The sequence below is a fragment of the Stenella coeruleoalba genome, assembly GCF_951394435.1.
Source record: "Stenella coeruleoalba genome assembly, chromosome: 16".
Classification (NCBI taxonomy): domain Eukaryota; kingdom Metazoa; phylum Chordata; class Mammalia; order Artiodactyla; family Delphinidae; genus Stenella; species Stenella coeruleoalba.
The window spans coordinates 23,870,764-23,894,716 of record NC_137162.1 but is presented as its reverse complement, the minus strand read 5'-3'; the positions used below and the strand labels follow the sequence as shown (position 1 = coordinate 23,894,716).

Below are 23,953 nucleotides of genomic sequence, written 5' to 3'. Positions count from 1 at the left end.
TTGTTGTTGATTTGGGATTTTTATATATATTTTTTGCTGATTGGCCTCAATGATTGTTGCTTTACTGGTGATGCTTGAGTTAAGTTCTGAAGGACAAGTAGAAATATGCTTAATAAAATGGGTTGGAGTGGAAAGGTGAGGAGTCTAATCTTGGTGAAGAGAATGGCATGTATAAATACTAATGGGTGAAAGGGACTTGCATATAAACATAAATATGAATTGATGTTCTACCTGAAAAATGTATATGTAGTTTACAAATTTTTCCCAAAATAAGATATATGTGTGTGTATACATATATGTGTGTGTGTATACATATATGTGTGTGTATATATATATATATATATATATATATATATATATATACTTATAAACGCACAAATATTGTAACAAGTTTTCTCAGTAGCAGCACTTTCGACATTTTGGGCTAGATAATTATTTGTTGTCCAGTGTTGTCCTGTGCATTGTAATTATTTAATAGCATCACTGGCCTCTACCCAGTAGATGCCAGTTACTCTCTTTCCTGACCTTAGTTGTGACAATTAAAATGTCTCCAGGGAGGGGGAATAGGTGAAATAGGTGAAGGGGATCAGAGGTACAAAGTTCCAGCTATAAAATAAATGTCATGGGGGATGTAATGTACACATAGAGAATGTAGTCAATAATATTGTAACAACTTTGTTTGGTAACAGGATGGTATCTGGTCTTATTACAGTGATCATGTCAAAATGTATAAAAATACAAATCAACGTGTTGTACACCTGAAAGTAATATAATATTGTATGTTAATTATAACTCAATAGAAAACAGTGTTTCCATACATTGCTAAATGTCCCCTGAGGGCAACCCCCTTTCTTGCCAGCTATAACTTCTGATATAAGAGGAGATGTTAGGTAGAGAGATAAATAGATAGATGGGCGGTGGGGAGCGAATACGGGTATATTGTTATATTGTGATTAAGACCCTTATCTGTAACAGGCTTTACTTGTGTGTAAGTCAATATTCAACAACATATTGATTATGTCAGTAGGTTTAGGGGTCAGCCTAAAGAATATCTCTTATATTCTGTGTGAGCTTGTATTGATATTATTGTTATTTCTTACTGAGCACTAGCTGTGCTAAGAGTCTCCCATTAGGACTCAATTATACAGTAAATTATAGCATTTCTGCTTTTCTATTCAGAGGAAATCTGCTTATTCCTATTCAAAGACTGTTTTCAAAGCACTGAACTACAATTTGTTTCCTTTGCTTTTCTGGGATTCTGGCCGAGTAAGAGACTGGGAAACCTATAGCTTTCACCCCATTTTATAATTGCACACAGGAGAAACAGCGCATGGCAACTGAATAAAGTAACATATTCATTAATTTTACAATTTGGGTATTATAAGACTCACCCAGCAGCAGGAAGGTGGGCATTCTGGAAAGATTTCTGGGGAGAATTTTGACATCTTCAGTACTAAGTTTGACTGGTTTAGACACAAATAAGCTTATAGGCTTTTGAAAATCTAAGTTGCTGAAGCAAAGCCTTGCCTGATTCCTGACTTACATCTGTGTCTTTTGTAATTTGCAACCCGCCATTAAAATTAGGGCCACCATTATTCAAGTTTCCCAGGAATTTCCTACAAAAAGAATTACTGGTCCAAAAAAAGAAAGAAAAAAAAGATATTGTACCATCTGTATGTTGATAAACTCTAAAACTTGTCCATCTCTAATCTGAGATACAGACAGTTCATGTACCATAAATGCCCAAATCCATAGAGACAGGTTGTATGAGGTTCTTACCCCTGAGGCAGTGGTGTGTTTAATTCCTTCGTGGGCCAAAGCCTCCCATTGAAGAGATGAGAGTGGTCATTCAAAGCGCAATGGTATTTAGTGAATTGACGATTACCTACTGATTGGTGTTCATTTTGGCGGTGTTGCTATTTGCTAATAGAGTGTGTTTTTCTTAAAATGTTACTAGGAATGTAAACTAAGTGTAAATTGTAGTTTTGTTCTCCCTCATCCTTTCACATTTTTTAAAAATTGTGGCACTAAAATGTATAACGTGGGAGCTACCCTCTTACCAAACTCTTCCAATTGCGCAGTGCCGTATTGTTAACTGTAAGCACAGAGTTGTACAGCATATCTCTAGAACTTGATCGTCTTGCAGGCCTGAAGCTTTATACACATTGAACAGCATTCCCCCTTTACCCCCACCACCCATCCCTTTGGTTTTTACCTACAAAACTCAGGGAGCCAAGAGGGAGGCAGATAATCCCCAAATCTCCAACCTGCTTGGCATCACTTCTGACTTCAGTTGTGCTCTTATCCTGGGTGATTATAGATCCAGGTTCATGTTTATTTAGCCATTAAGGCCCTGTGCTAAGCTCTTTAATCATTATCTCATTTAATCCTCATCTCATTTAATCCTCTCAAGAGCATTGTGAGTTAGAGATAATTATTATCTGTTTTTTTCATAGGTGAGATAACTGATTGGAAAAACTGGGTAATATCCTCACGTTTACACATAAAGTAGCAGACTGAAGATTTGAACTCGAGACACCTTCTCCCAGAGCCTATGGCATTGATAACTCTGTTCAACCCGAAATGAAAGACCCCCTTCTCCTCTTCCAGCACATGCATACACCCACTGCAGATCTTGTGTCAGGACAAGCTAGAAAAAGAATCAAAGCAAACTGAAGCAAGAGCAAAATAAAACAAAACAAAAAATCTCCAGTGGGAACCCTTCCCTGTTCATATTAGCAAAATCACATAAATGCAGAATTCACAGGTGTCTTAACAGGTATTGCCATAAATTTTATATGTATATCCCTGCAATTAAAGATTCAAAGGCAAGGGTGGTAATTTCTTTGGGTCTGTAGGATCAAACTGTCATAACTATGCCAAGAGTCACATTCCTATTTCATGAATTCAGTCCACAGACAGATTGAATGTGAGTAAAATTTTTTTTGTAACAATCTCATTTTAAACGTTTTAAGGAGAGGTGTATACTTTCCATGTCGGCATAGTTCTTTTTTTTTTTGGCGGTACGCAGGCCTCTCACTGTTGTGGCCTCTCCCGTTGCAGAGCACAGGCTCCAGATGTGCAGGCTCAGCAGCCATGGCTGACGGGCCCAACTGCTCTGCGGCATGCGAGATCCTCTCGGATCAGGGCTCGAACCCGTGTCCCCTGCATCGGCAGGTGGACTCTCAACCACTGTGCCACCAGGGAAGCCCCTCGGCATAGTTCTTACCACTCCTTGTTTTGCTTTATCTGCTTTGCTCACTTAGTTTACCTGCTTTGCCCTCTTAGGCATTTACCTTTGAAATCCCTTCTTCCCAGTAACGATCTTGGTGGACATGGGATGATTTTCTTTGTATATGTAGTTATAGAAGTAGTTACGTAGATTCATACACAATATACATATTTTACCCTGAGGCTTAACTTCTGCTGAGGCTTTGCTTTCTGATTCTATTTATGTTAATATTATGGTTCCCTCTTTTTCTTTTTCTTTTTTTTTTCCTTTTTTTTTTTTTTAGCGCTAACATTCTATTTCTCCTTTGGTTTCCTATTCATTAATTCTTCATGTCCTCTTGGCCAAAGGTGGATATGAGTTAGAGGAGGAAAGGGGCTTTCTTGAAACTGCTTTTGGTGTGTGGATTTCTTAGCGTTGCTTAAAAAAGAATCAAGAGCTGCTTCTCTGACATTCCCTTGTCCCTTGGTAAAGCACAAAGTGCTAAGATTTCAAGGTCCAGAAAAGCATTAGTGTTAGTTTGTGTGTGGCAGGAGGTGGTGGCATTGGAGTCCATCAGAGGAGGTAATAGGCAAGTTGCTTTCCTCCTCTGAGCCTCAGTTTCTTTACCTGTAAAATGCAAGTAATGATATGTCACATAATTTGTTTCAGGTTTCGATAAAATACCCTGTTAAGTGCCCAGCACAGGTTAGGATCCAAAACATGTAGGTTTCTATGTCCCTCCTTCCATTCTTCTCAGACACTAGGATTGAATACAGACACTGCCAGTGATATCAAAGTATATAAAAGGATATTTTTTAACATCTTTATTGAGGTATAATTGCTTTACATTGTTGTGTTAGTTGCTGCTGTATAACAAAGTGAATCAGCTATACATATACATATATCCCCATATCCCCTCCCTCTTGCGTCTCCCTCCCACCCTCCCTATCCCACCCCTCTAGGTGGTCACAAAGCACCGAGCTGATCTCCCTGTGCTATGTGGCTGCTTCCCACTAGCTATCTACCTTACGTTTGGTAGTGTATATATGTCCATGCCACTCTCTCACTTTGTCACAGCTTACCCTTCCCCCTTCCCATATCCTCAAGTCCATTCTGTAGTAGGTCTGTGTCTTTACTCCTGTCTTACCCCTAGGTTCCTCATGACATTTTTTTTTCCTTAAATTCCATATACATGTGTTAGCATACGGTATTTGTCTTTTACGTCTGCGTCTTTATTCCTGTCCTGCCCCTAGGTTCTTCAGAATCATTTTTTTTTTAGATTCCATATATCTGTGTTAGCATATGGTATTTGTTTTTCTCCTTCTGACTTACTTCACTCTGTACAACAGACTCTAGGTCCATCCACCTCACTACAAATAACTCAATTTCGTTTCTTTTTATGGCTAATATTCCATTGTATATATGTGCCACATCTTTATCCATTCATCTGTGGATGGACTCAGGTTGCTTCCACGTCCTGGCTATTGTAAATAGAGCTGCAGTGAACATTGTGGTACGTGACTCTTTTTGAATTATGGTTTTCTCAGGGTATATGCAAAAAAAAGGATTTCTGATGAGAATGTCAGAGAAAGGTTGCAATAAAAATGTCCTCTTGCCAACAAAAGCACCCTAAAACCAACACACAATCTCAATAGACCTTAAATATAAGTGTGTTTCTGTACGTGTGCATGCATCTGTGTGCCACAGTGATATATGTGTAAGCGTACGTGTGCACACACATGTGCCTCATCTGTGTGCGGCTTAGTGTGTTTGTGTATGCAAGTGTGTAGTGTGTGTGCAGGAAGAAACAGGGCTGGACGAAGAGAGTCCATTGCACTAGATATTTGATGGTAACCCTTATTCAGTATATTGTAACTCATGGTATATAAAATAAAAGTTCATTTATGATGTTGGTCTTACCTTCTAATTAAAATCATGGGCATGAAGCTTCTTTATACCTGCATAAAATAAGCAGTTTAATTTCTCTGCACCAGGGGAGAAATGATTTCATTGCCTGTTATGTAGCTCATCGGTACGTGCCAGGAAGCAAGAGAAGGTGGTTATGACAGCTTCATTCTTTCCCTGTATATTTGTCCTTGCAGACTCTGCGAGGAGCATGGGTGCATCCTCTTAGATGTTTTCAAGGGCAGCAGGGGTGCCTTTACCAGTAGTCCCTACCCTTCTCAGTGCCAAGGGAGGAGAAAGTTATTGTCTATGAATAACCCATCTAAGAGCTTTTCCCCTAGATTATTCACACATGAATGGAAAAAAAAAAAACTATACTGCACCCATTTCTCAGAAATTTGCTGATAACTAGTAATAACTTATTTCAATGAAGCCAAAGCAAGTATTTGAGAAAAAGAAAGTAGACTTGTCTTGGAAGCTATAAAGGAATAAAAGAGGAAAATCACTGTGAATCTTAGCAGTTAAAGGCATTGAATTTGTTTAAAGCTTACCTCATAATACTAATATATACTATGGGTAAATTTTTAAAATCCTAGTATTCAATAGTTTTATAAGGTATGGAAATTTTTTTTTACTTTACTCGGTACTTTGGACCCCATGGTGCAGACTGTGTGTAGCAGTAGCCCTAATAACTGGTGGCGGTACAGCCCAAGACAGGACAAATTATAAGAGGAAATAAACTCATTCAGTCACTGGGCAAAGATTGGAAATTCAAAGAAGTTGGGTGGAGCTGGGTGATAAAGGTCAAAAGGGCTTTGTTGCTGATGGAACCAAACACATACACAAGGGGCAGATCATACCAGGCTATTTTAAGAATTTTAGAATATAGGGAGATCAGAGATAAGCCACTGAATGGTTGTAGATTATTCTGGCCACAGTGTGCAAAGTGAATTGGAGGGGATACTGGTTGAAGCTGTGAGAATGACTAGGGGTGTCTTACAGGAATCCAATACAGAGATGGTCACATTTTGGACTAAGGCAATCATGATGGGCAGGGAGAGAACAGATCTGATTTTAGAGTTAGTGAGTAGGCAGAACACGCAGAGCTTAGAGACTAATTAATTATAGGAGGTGAATGGAGAAACAGAGTTAGCGATGGTGTTGCGCTTGGCTTCTCACGGGATGGGTGGTTGGTGGAAACACTCACTGAAGCAGGAAGCCCTGGGGGGGAAGAGGGCTTGGCTGAGGTACAGCCTGGGGCATGCTGAGTGTGAGGTGTTGTGAGACATCCAAATAGAAGAAGGCACCAGGCAGCTGAGTTTTCAAGTCTGAAACTCAGAGGAGACCTCAGATTGACATTTAATTTACGAGTTGTCTCCAGAAAGGTGGTAATGAAAAAAATAAATAAAAGTGAGGGTGGAAGTGGTCACCGAGGAACAGTGTGTCGAGCGAAAAGAGAAGAAAGTCAAAACTGAGGGTTGAGGAATAGCCATATTATAAGGGTAATCAGGGAAAGTTGAGTATTCAAAAGAGGTAGAAAGGAGAACCAGAGAAGTATGGTGTTACAGAAGCCCCTGGAAGAAAATGCTTCCAGAAGGATGGAATTGTCAGTGGTAACAAAGACTGCTAAGTGTTTAACTAAGGGACAGCTAGGTCTGAGTATCTCAGTGTTTATTGGATTTAAATACTAGAAAATCACTCACACCTTTAGTGAGACCAATGCCACTGAGGTCCTGTGAGTAGAAGTCAAATTGCACTGACTGGAGGGGCTTTTAAATCCTGAGAGGTCGATAGTAACCATAGCTATCACTTGTCAAAAATATACACTATGCCAAGCATTGAAAGCCAGTTCTTGTATTGTCAGACCCAGTTCTTGTTGAGGAAACCAAGGCCTCCAGAGGTGAAGTAGCTTTTCAAGGTGACAGGATGACACAGAAGTGTTGATGCTTGAATGTGCTCTTTCAGGTGCCAAAGCCTTTTCACTACACCACTCTGTCCATTTGGCTTGGGGAGGACAAACTTTCCTGAGCATCAATATTTGTCCCAAAGGCCTCTGGGGATATGTGCTTTGGAAAACATCTAGAGCAAAAGGGTCATGAAACCACTTAAATCAATTACATCACCAAAACAGTTTAGAAAGAACAAAACAGTGGGATCTCTTTCATAACTAAAGAGTAGTAAGAGCAGTAGCGTGATGAAGAGTGACATGGAGAACTGACTGAGGGGAGATGAGGAAGCAGAGGTGTGACGCTCCTAAGGTCAGGGGACAGAGGACCACGGGAATAAACTTCCAGTACTTACAAGTACAAACATCAAAAATGAAGGTATTTAAAAGAAGGACCTCGGGCTTCCCTGGTGGCGCAGTGGTTGAGAGTCCGCCTGCCGATGCAGGGGACGCAGGTTCCTGCCCCGGTCCGGGAAGATCCCACATGCCGCGGAGCAGCTGGGCCCGTGAGCCATGGCCGCTGAGCCTGCGCGTCCGGAGCCTGTGCTCCGCAATGGGAGAGGCCACAGCAGTGGGAGACCCACGTACCGCAAAAAACATAAATAAATAAAAATAAAAATAAATAAAAGAAGGACCTCAAAAAAATGAATCCTCATTTGTATGCAGACCTAACCTTGAACAGTATTTTAGCTCGATTCAGCAATGAGGGACTAAATTGGGTTAGAAAAATATCAATATTTCATCTAGAGGCCCAGATGCCCCTTTCTGTGCTGTGCTGTAGAAATACAGATGACTTTATATTTATGCCTTAATTTCTTGTATTTATTCTCTCCTGCTAACTCTGTCTATATTTTCTCCTCTCCCCTCTCTTTAGATCATGCTTCTTAGTGATCCTGAGCTGGAGAGCAGTATACTGATCAGCTCAGATGAAGGGGCCACCTATCAGAAATACCGGCTCACCTTCTATATCCAGAGTCTGCTCTTTCACCCCAAGCAAGAGGACTGGGTGCTGGCCTACAGTCTGGATCAAAAGGTGAACAAATACCGGTTTCATTCATGTCCTGTCACTCAGGTACCACCCGGTGAAAAGCACTTGCTTAGTCAATCCAAATGTTGGAGGGGATTCAGTGATATTGTATCCTTCCAACCACGTTGATTGTGTCTGCAGCTGGTTAACTTTCCTTTCTAGTCTTTCATATCAAAATATGCAGGCAGATATATTTCATTTATTGACAATGTTATTTGTCATTTCACAGGCTTGAGATAGTTTTCTCTATGATTTTACTCATTTGACCTTTAAAACAACCTTGTGCTGTAAGTAGGAAATGTGTATCCATAATAATTTTATGGAACTATAGTAAACAAAGGTGCGGAAAAGCTAAGGTGCTTGTTCAAACACAGCTACTAGCTGGAGGAGCCAGGGCTTGGATGCTGTTGTCAGACTCCAAGTCTAGGAATATCCCATCGCACCTTTGAATTGGAATATAACCATTGTTCTCAGTTTAGCAAAGGGAGGGAAGCCTCAAACATGTCCATTTCATTATTTTTTTTTTTTTTTTTTTTGCGGTACGCGGGCCTCTCACTGTTGTGGCCTCTCCCATTGTGGAGCGCAGGCCCAGAGGCCATGGCTCACGGGCCCAGCCGCTCCGCGGCATGTGGGATCTTCCCGGACCGGGGCGCGAACCCGTGTCCCCTGCATCGGCAGGCGGACTCTCAACCACTGCGCCACCAGGGAAGCCCCATTTCATTATTTTCTAAAAGTACATCCAAGATAGAGTAGCCCAATGAGTCCTTCCCTTTGAGCTTCAGATCCATACATCCAGCTGTGTACTTGACCTTGTCTCCTGTATATCTCAAAAACTTCTCGATTCAACATATTCCAAAGATGAACTCTTGACCTTCCCCCAGCATAGTTGGTTCTCTTCCAGTATTCCCTAATTGTACTCATTTAGTTGCAAACCTAGGAGGTATCCTTAATATTTCCTGTAGTATGTGTTCGTACTATCACCTGAACAATATATTTCCCAAATGTAGATCTTTTCATGCCTTTGCTTAAACTCCTTCAGCATTTTCTCATTACTCGCAGAAAAAGAGACCAAAGTCCTCCGTAGTAGGCTCTATTAGCACCTACTTGGTCTGGTCCCTCCTTCTCTCTCCTGACTCACTGTTAGCACTTCCCTTTCAATGGCCATCTTTCAGTCCCCTCCCCGCCCCAGCTGTCCCCCTTGCTCCCTTTCCTGGGCCTGGGATCTTCTTCCCTAAAGTACACCTCCTCACTGTCAGATCTGTGATGTAGCATCACTTCTGCAGGACGTCTTCCCTAAACTCCCTGATAAAGTTAAATCCCCCTTGGTGTTCTTTCTCGTAAGGCTATGCACCCTTCCCTTCAAGGGTACCTGTCACGGTTGAGATTTTCCATTGACTGTTGTGAATTTGGCATCATCTGTATTTCTCACTAGATTGCAAGCTCTAGGAAGGCAGGACGGTGTCTGGTTTCACTCACAGTTGTAGCACCAGACCCTAGGACAGTGCCTGCTACTTACTGATCATCAGTATTTGTTAGGCAAATGAATTAGTGGATGAATGCATTGGTGCTATGGTAATGAGCCCTTTATAGCTGATCAACTTATACCTAAGAGACTTAATTCTTCTTTGTATTTCCTGCTTTCTCCAGAACCTTAGTACAGTGTTTGATGCCAAATTATTGTGTAACAATGTTTCAATCAGTGAAAGGAAATGGATAATTATGAACACTATATTGCATAGAGATATCTACAGAATAACCTTGGTTGAAATAGCTTCTTCTCTCTGTTCTCTCTTAAGTCCTGAAACAGTTGCTCTTCAGTATATATTTGAATATATAATTTGTAAATGAGTGTGTGTGCATGTGCGTGTGTGTGTGTGTGTGTGTGTGTGAGATGTCAGCACCTTTAAACAATAATTTCAACATAACCTTTATATCTCTCATTAATAGAGCCTCATGGTAGGCGCCAGGTGCTAAATGCAATTCCCTAAGGACACCCACATGACATTTGCAGAGCAAAAGCCATTGCAAATAAATTTCTTTCATGACATCAGGTGGATATTGTATGAAAGACTTAGCCAAATGTCAGATAGTCTGTGAGTTTAGATGCTTAGTATAGCTAGGAATTTTGAAGATGCATTGAAAAAAAAATCATTTGGATGTTAAATGGTATGGTAATTTATTTAGATGAAACTCAGAACCCTTAACCCATGTGTTTACTTATGCAGAGACAATCTAGGTTAGAGGCAACAGACGTCTCATGCCAAGAGGTTAATAAACCAAATGCAATATGCCTTGTGTCTATAGAAGAACTCTTCTTTTTCTCCAACTCCACAGCACTGAGAACATCTACGGCATTGCTTGTGAAGTACGCTTGTGGATATAATGCATTCTAGATACTTTCCGACTCGGTGGTTGCTTTTTCACTTGGTAAAGATATTTGGAAATGTGGCAGTGGGAGCTGCTGGATTTTTCTAATCACACTGCACATTTCCGGATGTATTCTTCCTTAAGTTCTCTTTCTTGTCAGCATCTTTTGTGTGAAGTGGCTGAGTGTTCTTCAGGTCCGTAAAGTCTCTAACCAGCGCCCTGCCACTCTTAAATAAATGGTGTGAGGAGGCCGATGATCCCCTGGCAACATTTGTAGAGATGCCATAAAACATCATCCAGGCATCCAGGCTACAGCAGAGTTTTTCTTTATTTCAGGGTAATTTACTGGTTTAGAGTCAAGGAGAGGGATGCCACGGAGCAGCAGATGAAGATGCAAGGGTGGTTGAGATTGATATACCAGTGTCTTACTTCAGACTGCTGCCTCCTCTGATGTGCATGTATTGAGGCGCTGGTTTCTTCTAGAGAAAATGAAAAGTGCTAGTATTAAGGTAACTGCAGCATCAAAGGGAGATGTTTGTGGCGAGGAGTGAATCAATGTTTCCATTATTGTGCCTTTGATGAAATGCACTAGCCATTTCTTTAGAATTGGTAAGGCTATCTCTTTAGTTGTATGTATTACAAAAGACCTAATTGAATGATATTTTAAAAGGACAATATCCAGTTGCTCTACTTTCCAAATTGCTACCCCAAAGCTGCAGGAGACTTGCTAGGAGTTCTTACTCAGTAAGGGCACTGCTGGAGAATTAAGGAAATACCTTCTGGATAGAACAAAATTGTGTCTAGAAGTTGAGAGCTGCACATGACGTTGTGTTCCTTGAGATGCTGTATGGCAGGTTGTGAATCACCTGGGAAACAGGGCTCGCTTGTACTGGTCAGGGCCTGGTGGGGGGTGAAAGTGATCCAGGCCTTCCAACTTCCAAAGCTATGAAGGGGTATGGAGGTGGGGGCAAATGCACCTTGCACTTGACCCTCTTGAAGGATCATGCCTCTCCAATTCTGCTGTGTCTCGATCTAGCCAAGTCCTTTCTGTGTCCTGCTCAGTGTGACTTGGGCCTTTGACCAAGTCCTTCTATTCTGGCCATCCTGTGAGTCCTGCCACAGGACTATGGCAGCTCCCCTCTGCCTTACAGATTCTCCTGCCATCTTGCATTTTAATATTCACTGACTCAGTTCTTAGTAAAAACAAGAGATTCTTTCTTGGGTACAAGAAGCTTGGAGATGTTTTATAAAAAATCTTTGAGATTAAAAAAAATAGCAGAAATAATAGGTTATGGTTGACCAGTTGGACATAATAAAAGTTACTCCTCTCCTCTCTGAACCAAAGCTCTAGAACATCTTAGGAGAGCTGTATATTTACCCATTATTTAAGAAGCAGGATTCTCTTTTGCTCCCATCAGGCTACTTCCTTGCTGGTGACCGAAACAGCTCACATTGTGACGTTTTGGATTAGCTGGATGGTTCAGTAATCTTATTGAAACTGAGAACTTTTGAAAGATTTTGAGATAGATTTTGAGGACATTGCAGTCCTCTTAAGAGATAGGTGCTGTTCTCATAGCTATAGAAAGCTGGGTGTTTAAACATCCCTCATTTTGACAAAAGACTCAGTATAGTTTTTTTTTAAAAAAATGGGCACATGCTCATGTATTTACAGATGCATACATCCTGGACAGGGGGACTTCCACGGAGATGGAGAGTTGAAAATAGCTGTTTTTCTGCCTGAGAGGTGGGATCGCAGAGCTCTCTATTATCATGTATCTTCTTGACAAAATGAAACTTTAACAAATCTAGCTGCTTTAGTCATCAGAGATGAGGATCTCAATGGGATTTCAGACTTATTATTTTTCATATGCTTCTGGGCTAGACTGGTCTAGAATTGCCCATCATTTCAATGTAAAAACCGCTTTCTGAAACACTAGCACACATAATGAAGGGTTGCTGTTTATGGTAGTTGGGAGGGAGGTGGGTATGCAACTATGGGGTTTTTTGGTTGTTTTTGTTTTATGTCTGGCTACCCGCCAAGTTCAATAGTAGCTAACAGAGTGACAAGCTGGTTAGGAAGCTGATGCAATTTTAGTCAGGTCACTGGCAAAATAGGGTCTGCAGCAGAGGAGATGGCAGTGGTTCCAGGTAGGTTTTCCTGATTGGACCCTACCTGGTGCTGCCACACACGAGCAGGACACTGGTGAATTAGGGTGTATCTGGTGTGTGGAGGGCCTGAAAATTCAAAGGGAAGTTTAACCTTGTACTTCTAGAATGCTGGATACAAATGAAGCTGTTCCTTTCATTTATATTCTCATGTAAACCCTCAGATTAGAAATGTAATTGCACCAGAGCCTCCAGGATTAGCAGGTGATGGTAGCGTTCCTTAGCAGCCATTGACAGGAGCAGGTTTCGTGGCTCCCCACCTGGTGGGGACAAAGCTGATGGGGATTAACTAGGGATGCTCGTGGTTTTGAAGCTTATTTTCCATGGAGTAAGACTAGAACTGAAGGGTGCCTTTTTTTTTTTTTAAAAGAAAAACATTGCATTTTCATTAGGTCCTCTTCTGTGGCCTGTAAAATCATATGTGCATAATTTAAGGGAAAGAAAAATCCATAGGCCTACTCACCTAGGGGGAGCCCACGCTGATCTTACAGATGTCTCATCAATACAATAGAAATGTGTTATCTCCATCACCATAGAAACACCAGTTTCCATGAGGCCACTTTCCTGAAGGTGAAAACAAAAACAGTGGGCCAAGCAAGAATGGCCCTGTGTTGTATCAAAAAGGTGGCACAGCCACTGTGTTATTCAGATGTTAGAATTAACCTATTTGAGCTGAGTTCTGAATGACCAAACTGGTTTAATGTACAACATTAACTCGCAGTCAGTGATGGTGGTGCAGTAAGAATCTCCAGGCTTTGCAACATTGCTTGCGAGAAAGCTAGCTCAAAGGAACAGCCTTCAGCAAGATATGGATCTGGTGGCCTTTGTCCTCCTAAGCCTGCTTTTTCTATATCGCGTCCCAGACTTCAGTTCTCTGCCGCTACCTCCTATGTGTTCCTTTTGGTAACCTGCCACAGTTCTGTCAGGGAAAAGAACATTTGCTAAAATAATTAATGGAAGATGCGGCGTATATATGTATTAAGAAGGGTACGCAGGTACCTCTTCCCAACAACACTTTTCCCAAAGCAGTTATGCTCTCAGGGTAGAAATTCAGGCGTGGCAATACTTTGGTGAAAGAGGTGACTACAGCTACAGGTGGGCAAAGGGTCACGCAATGCAGCCTCCTCTGGTTGAACGCAACCATTTTCTCTGTGTTCCTCCACCCCTTCCTATATGGAGTGACCTTGTCTTTACACATGCACTGGTCGTTAGTGCTCACACTGCTGCCCAGGGTCCCTAGCTCTGATCCCTTTGCCTAATTCTGACCCTAGGTTTCCAGTTTTCCAGTTGGAGCTAGGAGTTCTCCTGCTTATTGCTTCCTTTGCAAGCCTCTCTGGACTTAACGACCCAGTCGACCTGACCTCGCCACACCTTCTGTCCTCCCTCCATTCTTTGCCTCCACTGTGACCACTCCCCCTGGTGTGATAGCACCTGGCCTTTTAAAGTCAGGTCAGTCTTTAAACATTTTAAATCAAAGTGTACTATGCATACAGAAAAGTGCACATATCATGAGCTCAGTGAATTTTCATAAACTGAATACACCTATGGAACCAGCACCCCGATCAAGATACACAGCATGACCCGAATCCCAGAATCCCCCTGGTGCACTTCTTCAGTCATTACCTTCCACCCGCAGTGGGACTGCTCTCAGTTGGGTCATTTTTAATTTCATGCAGATGATTGATGGCTGGCTAAACTGGTGAAGAAATAGACACAAGGTGAACTCTTTGGAAGAAAGGTTGGAAGATATCAAGTGAGATAAATGACAGAGAAGGAGACTTCTAAAAATATTAACATTAGAGAATTAGTCTAAGCCAAAGGCAAGAATTCATTAATGTTCAGTAAGTCTAATCCAGAGAATTCATAAGGAAGCTTTCAAAAGATGCTCATTTAAAATTAATTTTATAGGTTGTATTTTTAAATATGTGTTCCTTTCTGTGCCATAAGGAAAATACCCAGTGTTGGCAAAGTTATGGTGAAACTCATTATTACGAAACTGTATTGATGGTCGTGCAAATGGGTTTTCCTTCCTGGTGAACCTCTTGGCCACATGTATCAGAAGACATACACATATTCATAAATTTGATCCAATGATTCAGTTACTTCACTTCTGAGACTGCACCAACAGCATAATACCAAAAAGATTTAAGCATAATAATGTTTATCAAAGTCACTCATAATGGGAAAATCTGGACAGAAATTTACTAAATGCCCAATATTAAGGGACTTTACTTATTTATTTATTTTTTGCGGTACGTGAGCCTCTCACTGTTGTGGCCTCTCCCATTGCGGAGCACAGGCTCCGGACGCGCAGGCCCAGCGGCCATGGCTCACGGGCCCAGCCGCTCTGCGGCATGTGGGATCTTCCCGGACCGGGGCACGAACCCGTGTCCCCCACATCGTCAGGTGTACTCTCAACCACTGCGCCACCAGGGGAGCCCCAAGGGACTTTAAATCAGGATATATACATTGGCCAGAATATTTTTCAGCCATTAAAATGGTGGTCATGATGACCATGTAGCAACATGGATACATATTAATATCTATTTAATACATGTGTAAGGTCGGATCTTAACAAACGGCACCGCGAAACAGAGGAGAGCTTCAAGTGAGCTTTATTAGGGAGCGCTCCCGGGCGAGGTTCACTGGTCCGACAGAAAGGGGCCAGAGAAGTCGCGCCCGGGGGGAGATTTTATAGGGGAAGAAGGGAAAGGGGTGTGGTGAATCTGGGAGGGTGCAGGGTATTCCTTATTTGGTGGTCTTTTCGGGTATCCTGGGGAACCGTTAGTCCCGCCCCTCGAAAGGCGGTAAGGCTGGGCTGGGTTCAAAGTCCCCAGGTCAGTTCCTGGAACTGGGTGGTCCGGAATGTCTCCAGGGCAGTTTCTGGAACTGGGTGGTCCGGAGAAGTTTGGTCTGATGCAACCTGTGAATCTGATTGTGTTCCCCTGCCTTGGGCCAGTTGGCCTTACAACATGTATATCTCATATTGCATACATTATATGTATATATAAATTCATACATGATTCATATTAAATAAGCGAGTGCTCTTTGAATACAAGTATGTAACAAATAAAATAAGATGAAGGAAGGAGGGAAGCAAAGAGGGAAGGAAGGAGAAAAAGTTTTAGATGGTAGGAAATATTCCCAAACATTACCTGAGTTATCTTAAGATGATGGAATTATGTTTGTTTTTTAATAACATTTGTTTTTTAAATTTTGTGTTATTTCATTATAGATTAATTTTATGATTAAAGAATTCTGAGAAGTAATCTACCTTGAACAGCTTATTGAACATAGCTTATGTTCAATTATAAGGCAGTGATCTTAAAAAAGGTTTTAGGTGTGAATAAGGCCAATTTAGGTAAAATCATTTCAAGTCACTATTAAACTACATTTTCAAGAGGCAATGTGGTGTAGAGGAAAGTTTCCCTAACTAGGAATATAACAAGTCTGACGTTTCTCTTTTCTTTAGCTTTGCTTTTCACTGTGGTCCCTTGTGAACTGTGAAACTCTAGGAACTATTTTTTTCTCCTAACAGGAAGTATTCTTGTTGGATATAACCTCAATCGTTACTATTTACAACTCAGTGATAGATAGAGGTTTTATTATTTAGAAGAACCCACTAGAGATGGATGTTAAGGAAGCGCTTTATTCTGGTGATTTTTCAGATGAAATTTGTGGCTATATCCTAAAATTGAATTAGCAGTTGGTTATGTGATTTGACAGCTGTAATGGAAACAAATACTCTGGAGCCAAGAGGTGCAGACATACACAATGAATTGGAGTTTGCGCCTAGTGACTCTTACACTCCCCATGTTTCGTTACTCGGTGTTGAACATATAGGCGCTTCTCAGAAATGGAGATATATGTCATTAAGTATCTCCTGTCTATGGGCACTGATGGGTGCTTTCATATACATGGTTACATTGAATCTGCATCGGAATCTGCAAAGTGGGTGTTATAATTTCCGAGTTACAGGTGAGCATATGATTCTTGAAGGCAATATCCACCTGGTCAAGGTCACCCAGAAAGTGAGGGGCCTGGCCTGCTCCTCTAAGCCTGGCTGAGACCCCCCCACTATGACCACCACACCTCGCTCTGGCTAGTAGATGGACAGACTTTCCACCGCCTCAGGGCAGAATTCCATAGGGGTCACTTTACATTGAACCTTAACCCCAGAGAACACGGTACTCGTGAGATGACAAAATCAGCTGGACGGAGGCCAGACCTTCAGATGAATCTAGTTTCTTCTAGCGCGTCCCTCAGGTCCCTCAGCCAATGGTACTTGCCGAGTTGGAACCTTGAGTAGGAAAGCCATCACGTTGTTTCCTGATGATAGGTCATAGGACTAGGTAATTCTGCCTATGGAAGAAAATAAACAACAAAGCAGTTGTTTTTTTGGGGTTTCATCCAGTTTTGCACACTTTTCCCATCCATTTGTTCCAGTGTTTGGGTTAACATGTAGATTAAACAAGTCTTTGCCATTCAAATAGGTAATACTATAATCTGGGTTTTTTAAGGAAGTTTATGGAGACATCTTTAACATGGTAATGAAGATAGAAGTTGAAATCATTTAACTTCATTTACAAACCATGAATATGTATTATGCTTTAAATGAAAAGAAAGGCTAAAACAGATATAGTGTTTGTTCAATTTGCTAAAGAGAAGACAATTTGTCAAGATTTTTTTCCCCCAAAACTCAAGCAGTGTGCAAATGCAGGAAAATCAGACCCCCATGTTAATTCCGTGGCATGATGAATATTTTTATAATCCTAATTAGTACCAGCCATTTAGTCTAGCAATTTCCCCCAATCTAGCCAATTTGAAATTAAAATAGATGCCTTGATTACAAAACTCATTAGCAAAGAAGCACCCTTCTCACTAACCAGTTCATTTAAAATGCACAAACTGAATGAAGTGTGGAACACTTGTGTTGTCAATTGGCATAAGTGAAGTGAGTCTTAATTGGAAGCATTGTGAAGTATTTGTATCGCTGCATGTTTCACTGCAGTGTAATATATCATTCATTAAATGTAACAAAAGCAACTTTTAAATGGTTTAATTAAACGAAGTTGGTGTGCTTGGTAATTTTTATAAAGTCGAATGTCACAATTATTTGCATTTGGAGTACCGATAGGTATGAAAGTCAGGAAGATGAAGTCTGACTCTGCATTTATCACTCCAATTATGTGGAGAATGGCAGGTTTAATGTGAGAGGAGAAAATTAAATTAGAGAGCATTGATTTCTTACTTAAAAGTACCCACATGCGTATTGTCCTTGTGCATTTGGACATGGAAACTCCAGAAATGCCCGATTTATGGCTGAGAATGAAGGGGAAGGCCTGAGGACTTGGAGTGAAATGAAAGGAGAAAATAACAGTTGGGGATTTTATTTTTGTAATTTCTTTTTTAATTTTCTTTTTTTAATCAAGGGAGGAAGTAGTAGGTGGAGGGAAACTCTATCCAATATTATTTTTGTCTACTCAAAAGAGCAATAGAGATGTGCAGCACTGTAGATTGCTGTTCTGTCTAAGCCGAATGTGGTGGGAGCGGGAGAGGAGGGGGAAACTAACTTTGGACCAGGGAAATATTGGAAACGGGGTGCTACGGAAGTCCTGAACGGGGGCCGGAAAACAGGGAGTTCGGGGCTGGTTTTTCAGTGGAAGAGACTGTAGAATGGGTTGCAGTAGTGACCGGTTTATAGGCATAAAGTGTAAGACAAGCGCAGAAGTTGCTTTCTGTTGGTGCTTATTCTCTGTGCAGTCCAGATGTCAGCTGTTACCTCATATTTATGGACTGTTTCAGCCCCACATCAATGAGGATGCAAAACTCAGCCATGTCACTGATTTCCATGAGAAATCTAATTTTAGCAGACACGGAGGATGTCCTGCCCATATCCATTTGGCATTCCCATTGTAATAGAAATGCTCCCACTGACATCTGATTGCAAGATTCGCATTTCTTTGCTGGCGGGCTTTCTCCAAAGCTTCTAGGGCAGGGGGTCCCCAACCTTTTTGGAACCAGGGACAGGTTTCATGGAAGACAGTTTTTCCACGGGGGGTGGGGTGGGATGGGGGGGATGGTTCAGGCCATAATGTGAGCGACGGGGAGCAATGGGGAGCAGCCCATGAAGCTTCACTCGCTCGATCGCCTGCCGCTCACCACGTGCCGTGCGACCCAGGGTGGGGGGGTCGGGGGCCGTTTGGGACCCCTGCTCTAGAGGCTACTTTACCCATTTCTATAGAAGTACCAGGGAATTAACATGTGGGAGCAGCCCTCAGCCAATGACCAACAAAATCTGGTGTAGCGACACCATGGTTTCCTCACTTCTCATGTAGAACAACTCCCAAGAGTTTTACACTTTTTTCCAGAACTTCCCAATGGGATTAAACTCTAGTTGCCCAGAGAGTTAGCTGGCTTTATAACATACTGTATATTAACTGCCCTCCATTGGCTGTAATTTCTCTACCGCTATACTATCTCCCAAATAAACTACTTAGCTCTTGTCTCAGTGTCTGCTCCTGGGGGAACTTAACCAACTATGCAAGCATTTTGTGACTGGTGGTGGTAGCAGAAGATTTCTGAGGTCAAGAACAGGGGCCACAGCATATAAATTTTCACCTCCTTTGACATTTCTGTGTTTCTAAGTTCCTCCTGGGCTGTGCCACCCTCTAGTTTTCCTCACTGTTATAATCCGAATAAATGCTCCCTCCCCCAAAGATGTCCACCTCTGAATCCTCAGACCTGTGCATACATTTCCCTAAAGGGCAAGAGGGGCTTGGCAGATGTGCTCAAGGTAAGGATCTTGAGATGCGAAGGGTGTCCTGCATTACCAGGTGTGCCCAGTGTACTCACAAGGGCTCTTAGAAGAGGGAGGCAGAAGAGTTTAAAAAGGAGATGTGACAATAGAAGCAGAGGTTGGCAAGATGTTCTTTGCAGATGGGGCCACGGGGCAAGGAATGCAGGAAGCCTCTAGAAGCTGGAAAAGGCAAGGAAATGGGTTCTCCTCCAAAGCCTCCAGAAGAAAGAAAGCCCTGTCGTTACCCAGTCCAAGCTCGCTCTGCTCGCCGCAGGACAGGCCTATAAATCAGAGATGAGGTGTTGAGGCAAGGAAGACGACTTTATTCGGAAAGCTGGCAGGCCGAGAAGATGGGAGACTAATGTCTCTAAATAACCATCTTATCAGGGTTTGGAGTCCAGTTTTCTTTTATAGCACAGAGTCGGGGAGGAGATGAGGAAGTAAAGTAAAAAGGCCATAAGTTTTGCAAATACCCCCTGGAATGGCCAGCCTCAGGGAGATGATGTGTTAATTTCTTCTTTCTTGCAGCCATTCACAGGTGGACAGGGTCCGGATGTTTCCCTGAACAAAGGCACTTTGGTTTAACATTCAGGCAGAGAGGCAGGGTTCCCCAAGGCAGGCCGTTATGTATAGACAATATCCTTTTAGTGAACAAAAGCAACGGGAAGCAAAGATTAAAGTAAAAGAAACAGATCCAACATGTAGTCAGATTTGGCTTTTCCCCGTTCCACTGTTGACACCTTGATTTTAACCCCAGGAGACTCATTTGAACTTCTGACTTCCAAAACTATAAAATAATAAACTCCTGTTGCCTTAAGCCACTAAGTTTGTGGTAATTTGTTACAGCAGGGAGAGGAAACTAACACACTCACTGACCTTCCCTTGGCTTCAGTGGGTCTTCTGTCCCACAGCAGACAAAATTCTCTACTTATCTGCACCTACTTCTTGGAAGCCCAGGCATCCACAGATCCAAATACAGGCCATCTAGGTCATAGTTATGACCCCTCTTTACATTGATACGTCAGTCGTGAAATAAGAAGAGTTCCCCCAAAGAGGAATTATGGTGAAAAGAAACACAAACCTGTTCCCCGTCTTGTCACATATTGTATTAATTTACTAGGTCTGCTGTAAGACTGGGTGGCTTAAACAGCAGAAATGTAAGATCTCACAGTTTTGGAAGCTTGAAGTCTGAGATCAAGGTGTCAGCAGGGTTGGTCTCTTCTGAGGCTTCTCTCCTTGGCTTCTAGATGGCTGTTCTCTTTGTACTTCACAGAGTCTTCCCTCTGTGTGTTTCTGTGTCCTAATTTCCTCTCCTTATATGTAACATATTGCTTTAGGGCCCACCCTAATAACCTCATTTTAACTTAACTCTTTAAAACCTCATCTCCATAAATAGTCACATTCTGAAGCACTGGGGATTAGCATTCCACATATAGATTTGGAGGGGATACAGTTTAGCCGATAACATAAATGGGTGTCCAGGTTGCTAAGTGATGAAAGTCTTACTGCCCTTTGGGTCTGTAATGCCCTGTGTAAGGAGAGGGTAAGAGTCTCCTCCGTGTAGCATGACTGCTTCTGAGGCAAGTGGAATGGAACCAGCCTCCAGGAAGGATGTGCTATGAAGTTGGGTGGGGGGGTTAAGGAAGTGAGGGTGAGGCTTATCCCTGGGATGGAAACCTCATGAGAGTCCCTGAGACTGGTCAGGAAGGTCTCAAGGGCTTTGACCCTGGGTTAAGTTAGGGAATCATGGAGGGCACAAGAGAAAAGATGGAGAACACTGGGGAACAGTTTGAAAGAAATCTCTGCTAGAAACTTATTTTTGAGAATCATGGCTGTTTGCTTGTGTAAGCTAGATTTGGTGTGTTTGATTTTGTTTCTGATGCTTGGTTTTTGTTCTCTCTTTGCATTTGAAAATGTCAGTAGATCTCACAGAAAGAGGTTTGAATGACCTGAAGGTGTTATACATCTTCTTACAGTTCGTCATTGGCTTCCCCATAGCTTGGAAGATAAAGTCAGCTCAGCACACAGACCATCGCAGTTTGGATGCTGTCTTACTTTCTAGCCCTTTTCCCAAGCCCTTTGTTCACTCATGCAACAGGGAAATGTATCCTCTTGGTTCAGCCCAGAATACCTTGACATAGACACTTCCCTCCGGGAGTCCTTTTCTCCTTCTTTATCTAGTTATCTCTTTATCTTTTACAACTCAGTGCAAATCTGACTTTCTAGAGAAAGCTTTCTCGACTTTTAAGAAAAATCTAGAAAAAAGCTATTTTCACATCAGCGTACTGGAAAACTTTTTATTTTATGGTTTTATATTTTTTAAGTACATGAGGGGTAGAGAGACCAAAATGTATCTCAGTGTTTAGGACATCCAAAGATCTTAAATTGTCCCTGGGCAAGAGATAAGGAAGACCTGAATTAAGATAATAATTTTGGAGTTGAAAAGAAAGGGGAAAAAATTATAGAGGGATTTGAAAATAGAAGCAGACTTGGTGACTGCATAGAAGTCACAGGAAGAAGGGGAGCCTGATAATCCCGACGTGGCAAAGGACACCATTGATCCGATGGTCTGATTGCCTGCAAAGATATCTAAGGCCGTGAGCTGTGCCCACAGCACCTTTCTTTCCTGACGCAGGAGGTGTTTGTTTCTCAATCACACTGAACGGGAGAGGGGAGGCCCTAGTAGGCATTGCCACCAGGGTGTAACATGGAGGGGACGACGACCTTCTTTTGTGGTTGTTTTTCCCTTCGGCTGCTTTTCTGACATTTTGCCCCATGCCTCCCTTGGCTGCTCTTGAGTGCCAGAGGCAGCAGCCAGCAGTGTCTGTCTGAGAAAGCTCTTGAAACAGGCTTTTTAAAACAGAGACTTCTTGGGCTTCCCTGGTGGCGCAGTGGTTGAGAGTCCACCTGCCGATGCAGGGGACACGGGTTCGTGCCCCGGTCCGGGGAGATCCCACATGCCGTGGAGCGGCTGTGCCCGTGAGCTGTGGCCACTGAGCCTGTGCTCTGCAACGGGAGAGGCCACAACAGTGAGAGGCCCGCGTACCGCCAAAAAAAAAACAGAATTAGCTTTAAAACGGAGACTTTTAACTTGAAGCGCTTGGTAGAGATACCAGGGATTGTAATCCAGAAGCTTTATGATAGGTAGCTGGGGAATGAGTGAGGAAGAAAAGATAGATTAACTTTTCTCTATTCAAATATTATTTTACTAATATTGGACTTGAATGTTTCATAATTAAGATTCTGAAAGGTGGCTGAGGAATCTACTCTGTCCTGTGTTTATCTGAGGCATGGATGGTCTCTGGAACCTTCTAGCCCAGAGGCTCCAGCCCCGGAAGGGAGCTTTCAGGTCTGACTAGCAGATCATTACGCTTGATAGAGTCTGTCTACCCTTAGGTTTATACAGTCTCTTTCCCTTTTTGATGCTGAAAAATGCCACTTTACTAATCAGGTAAAAAGCTGATATTATTCATTTAATCACCATTACAGGTATCACAACTTAATCATTAAAAATAACTGAAAAGTATGCTGTGACGTTTGTCTTTTTTCTTCCAAGTAACTTACTAACAGATACCAGACAAATTCTAACAAATTCTAACAGAGATTCATGTTTTAGAATCTTGAAAAAAATTTTTCTAAAATGCACATTGACAAAATAAATGGGAAAACGAAGAAAAGCTTAAAGAGCAGAAGCCATCTCTTATTTTTTAGTGTATTTACTTTCAAGGATCAACAACCTGCTCTTTATCACCCAGACACCAGGTCAAAATACTATATCCAACAAGTACTTATTGAGCGCTTACTGTGTACCAGGACCTAGAGAAGCGGGAATGAAGGATACTGATACTATCTCTGCTGTCATAGAAAGAGAAGCATTGATCAAATGAGTAATTGATGGCAATGGTGATAAGTCTGCAAAGGGTTCTAGGTATTGAATCTTTGCCACAGCAGTTTCATCGCAAGCAGTTTCACTGCATGACTAACTGGCCAGAGGAAAATTTTGCTGTAAAAGATAAAATAATGAAAATAAAAGAGGGGCATTAAAAAGGACACCATGAGACATGAAAAGTAATAACATTTAAAAAAAGATTTCATTGTGAAAAATGAAAATACAAAAAAAAAATTGAATACATTTAAAATGTGTGTAGATCGATAGTTATCGTCATATTCGGGTATATCTTAGAGAAACCTATGATAATTTGTTTCTCAAAGTCGATCATTAAGGATTCAGGATCTAATGTTGGACATAGATTCTTCACGATATAGAAAAATCTGCTGTAAATCTCTTCAGATTTCCCTGGAAGGAAAACAGAGGAAGGATGCTATTTCTTATAGGTAATGTATATAACTGGTAGAACATATCTGGACTTCATTTAAATGTTCCATCACATGCCCAATTCTTATATTACACCAAATCATCAGAGCCAGGTTCGTGCCAACTACCAAAATTCTATCTACGTCATGTTCTATACTATCAAATAGCAAAAAGTTTTTACCATTTTCAAGAAACTTAAACTCATCAGGAATCATGTA

General features: G+C 41.7%; 1 protein-coding gene across 9 annotated transcripts in view; it reads left to right on the top strand.

Annotated features, from left to right (window-relative positions):
* The window catches only part of SORCS3 (sortilin related VPS10 domain containing receptor 3), a 742,043-nt gene that overhangs the window by 458,015 nt on the left and 260,075 nt on the right, over positions 1 to 23,953 (top strand). For 8 of the 9 annotated variants that reach the window (XM_079900511.1, XM_079900512.1, XM_079900510.1 and 5 more), the window contains one exon: positions 7,936 to 8,094. In XM_079900511.1, coding sequence (XP_079756637.1) covers positions 7,939 to 8,094 — 156 coding nt within the window. In that variant the 5' untranslated portion in view covers positions 7,936 to 7,938. Of the gene's footprint in view, positions 1 to 2,605; positions 2,780 to 7,935; positions 8,095 to 23,953 lie in introns of those variants that run through there. The other variant, XM_079900514.1, reaches the window with a different exon arrangement.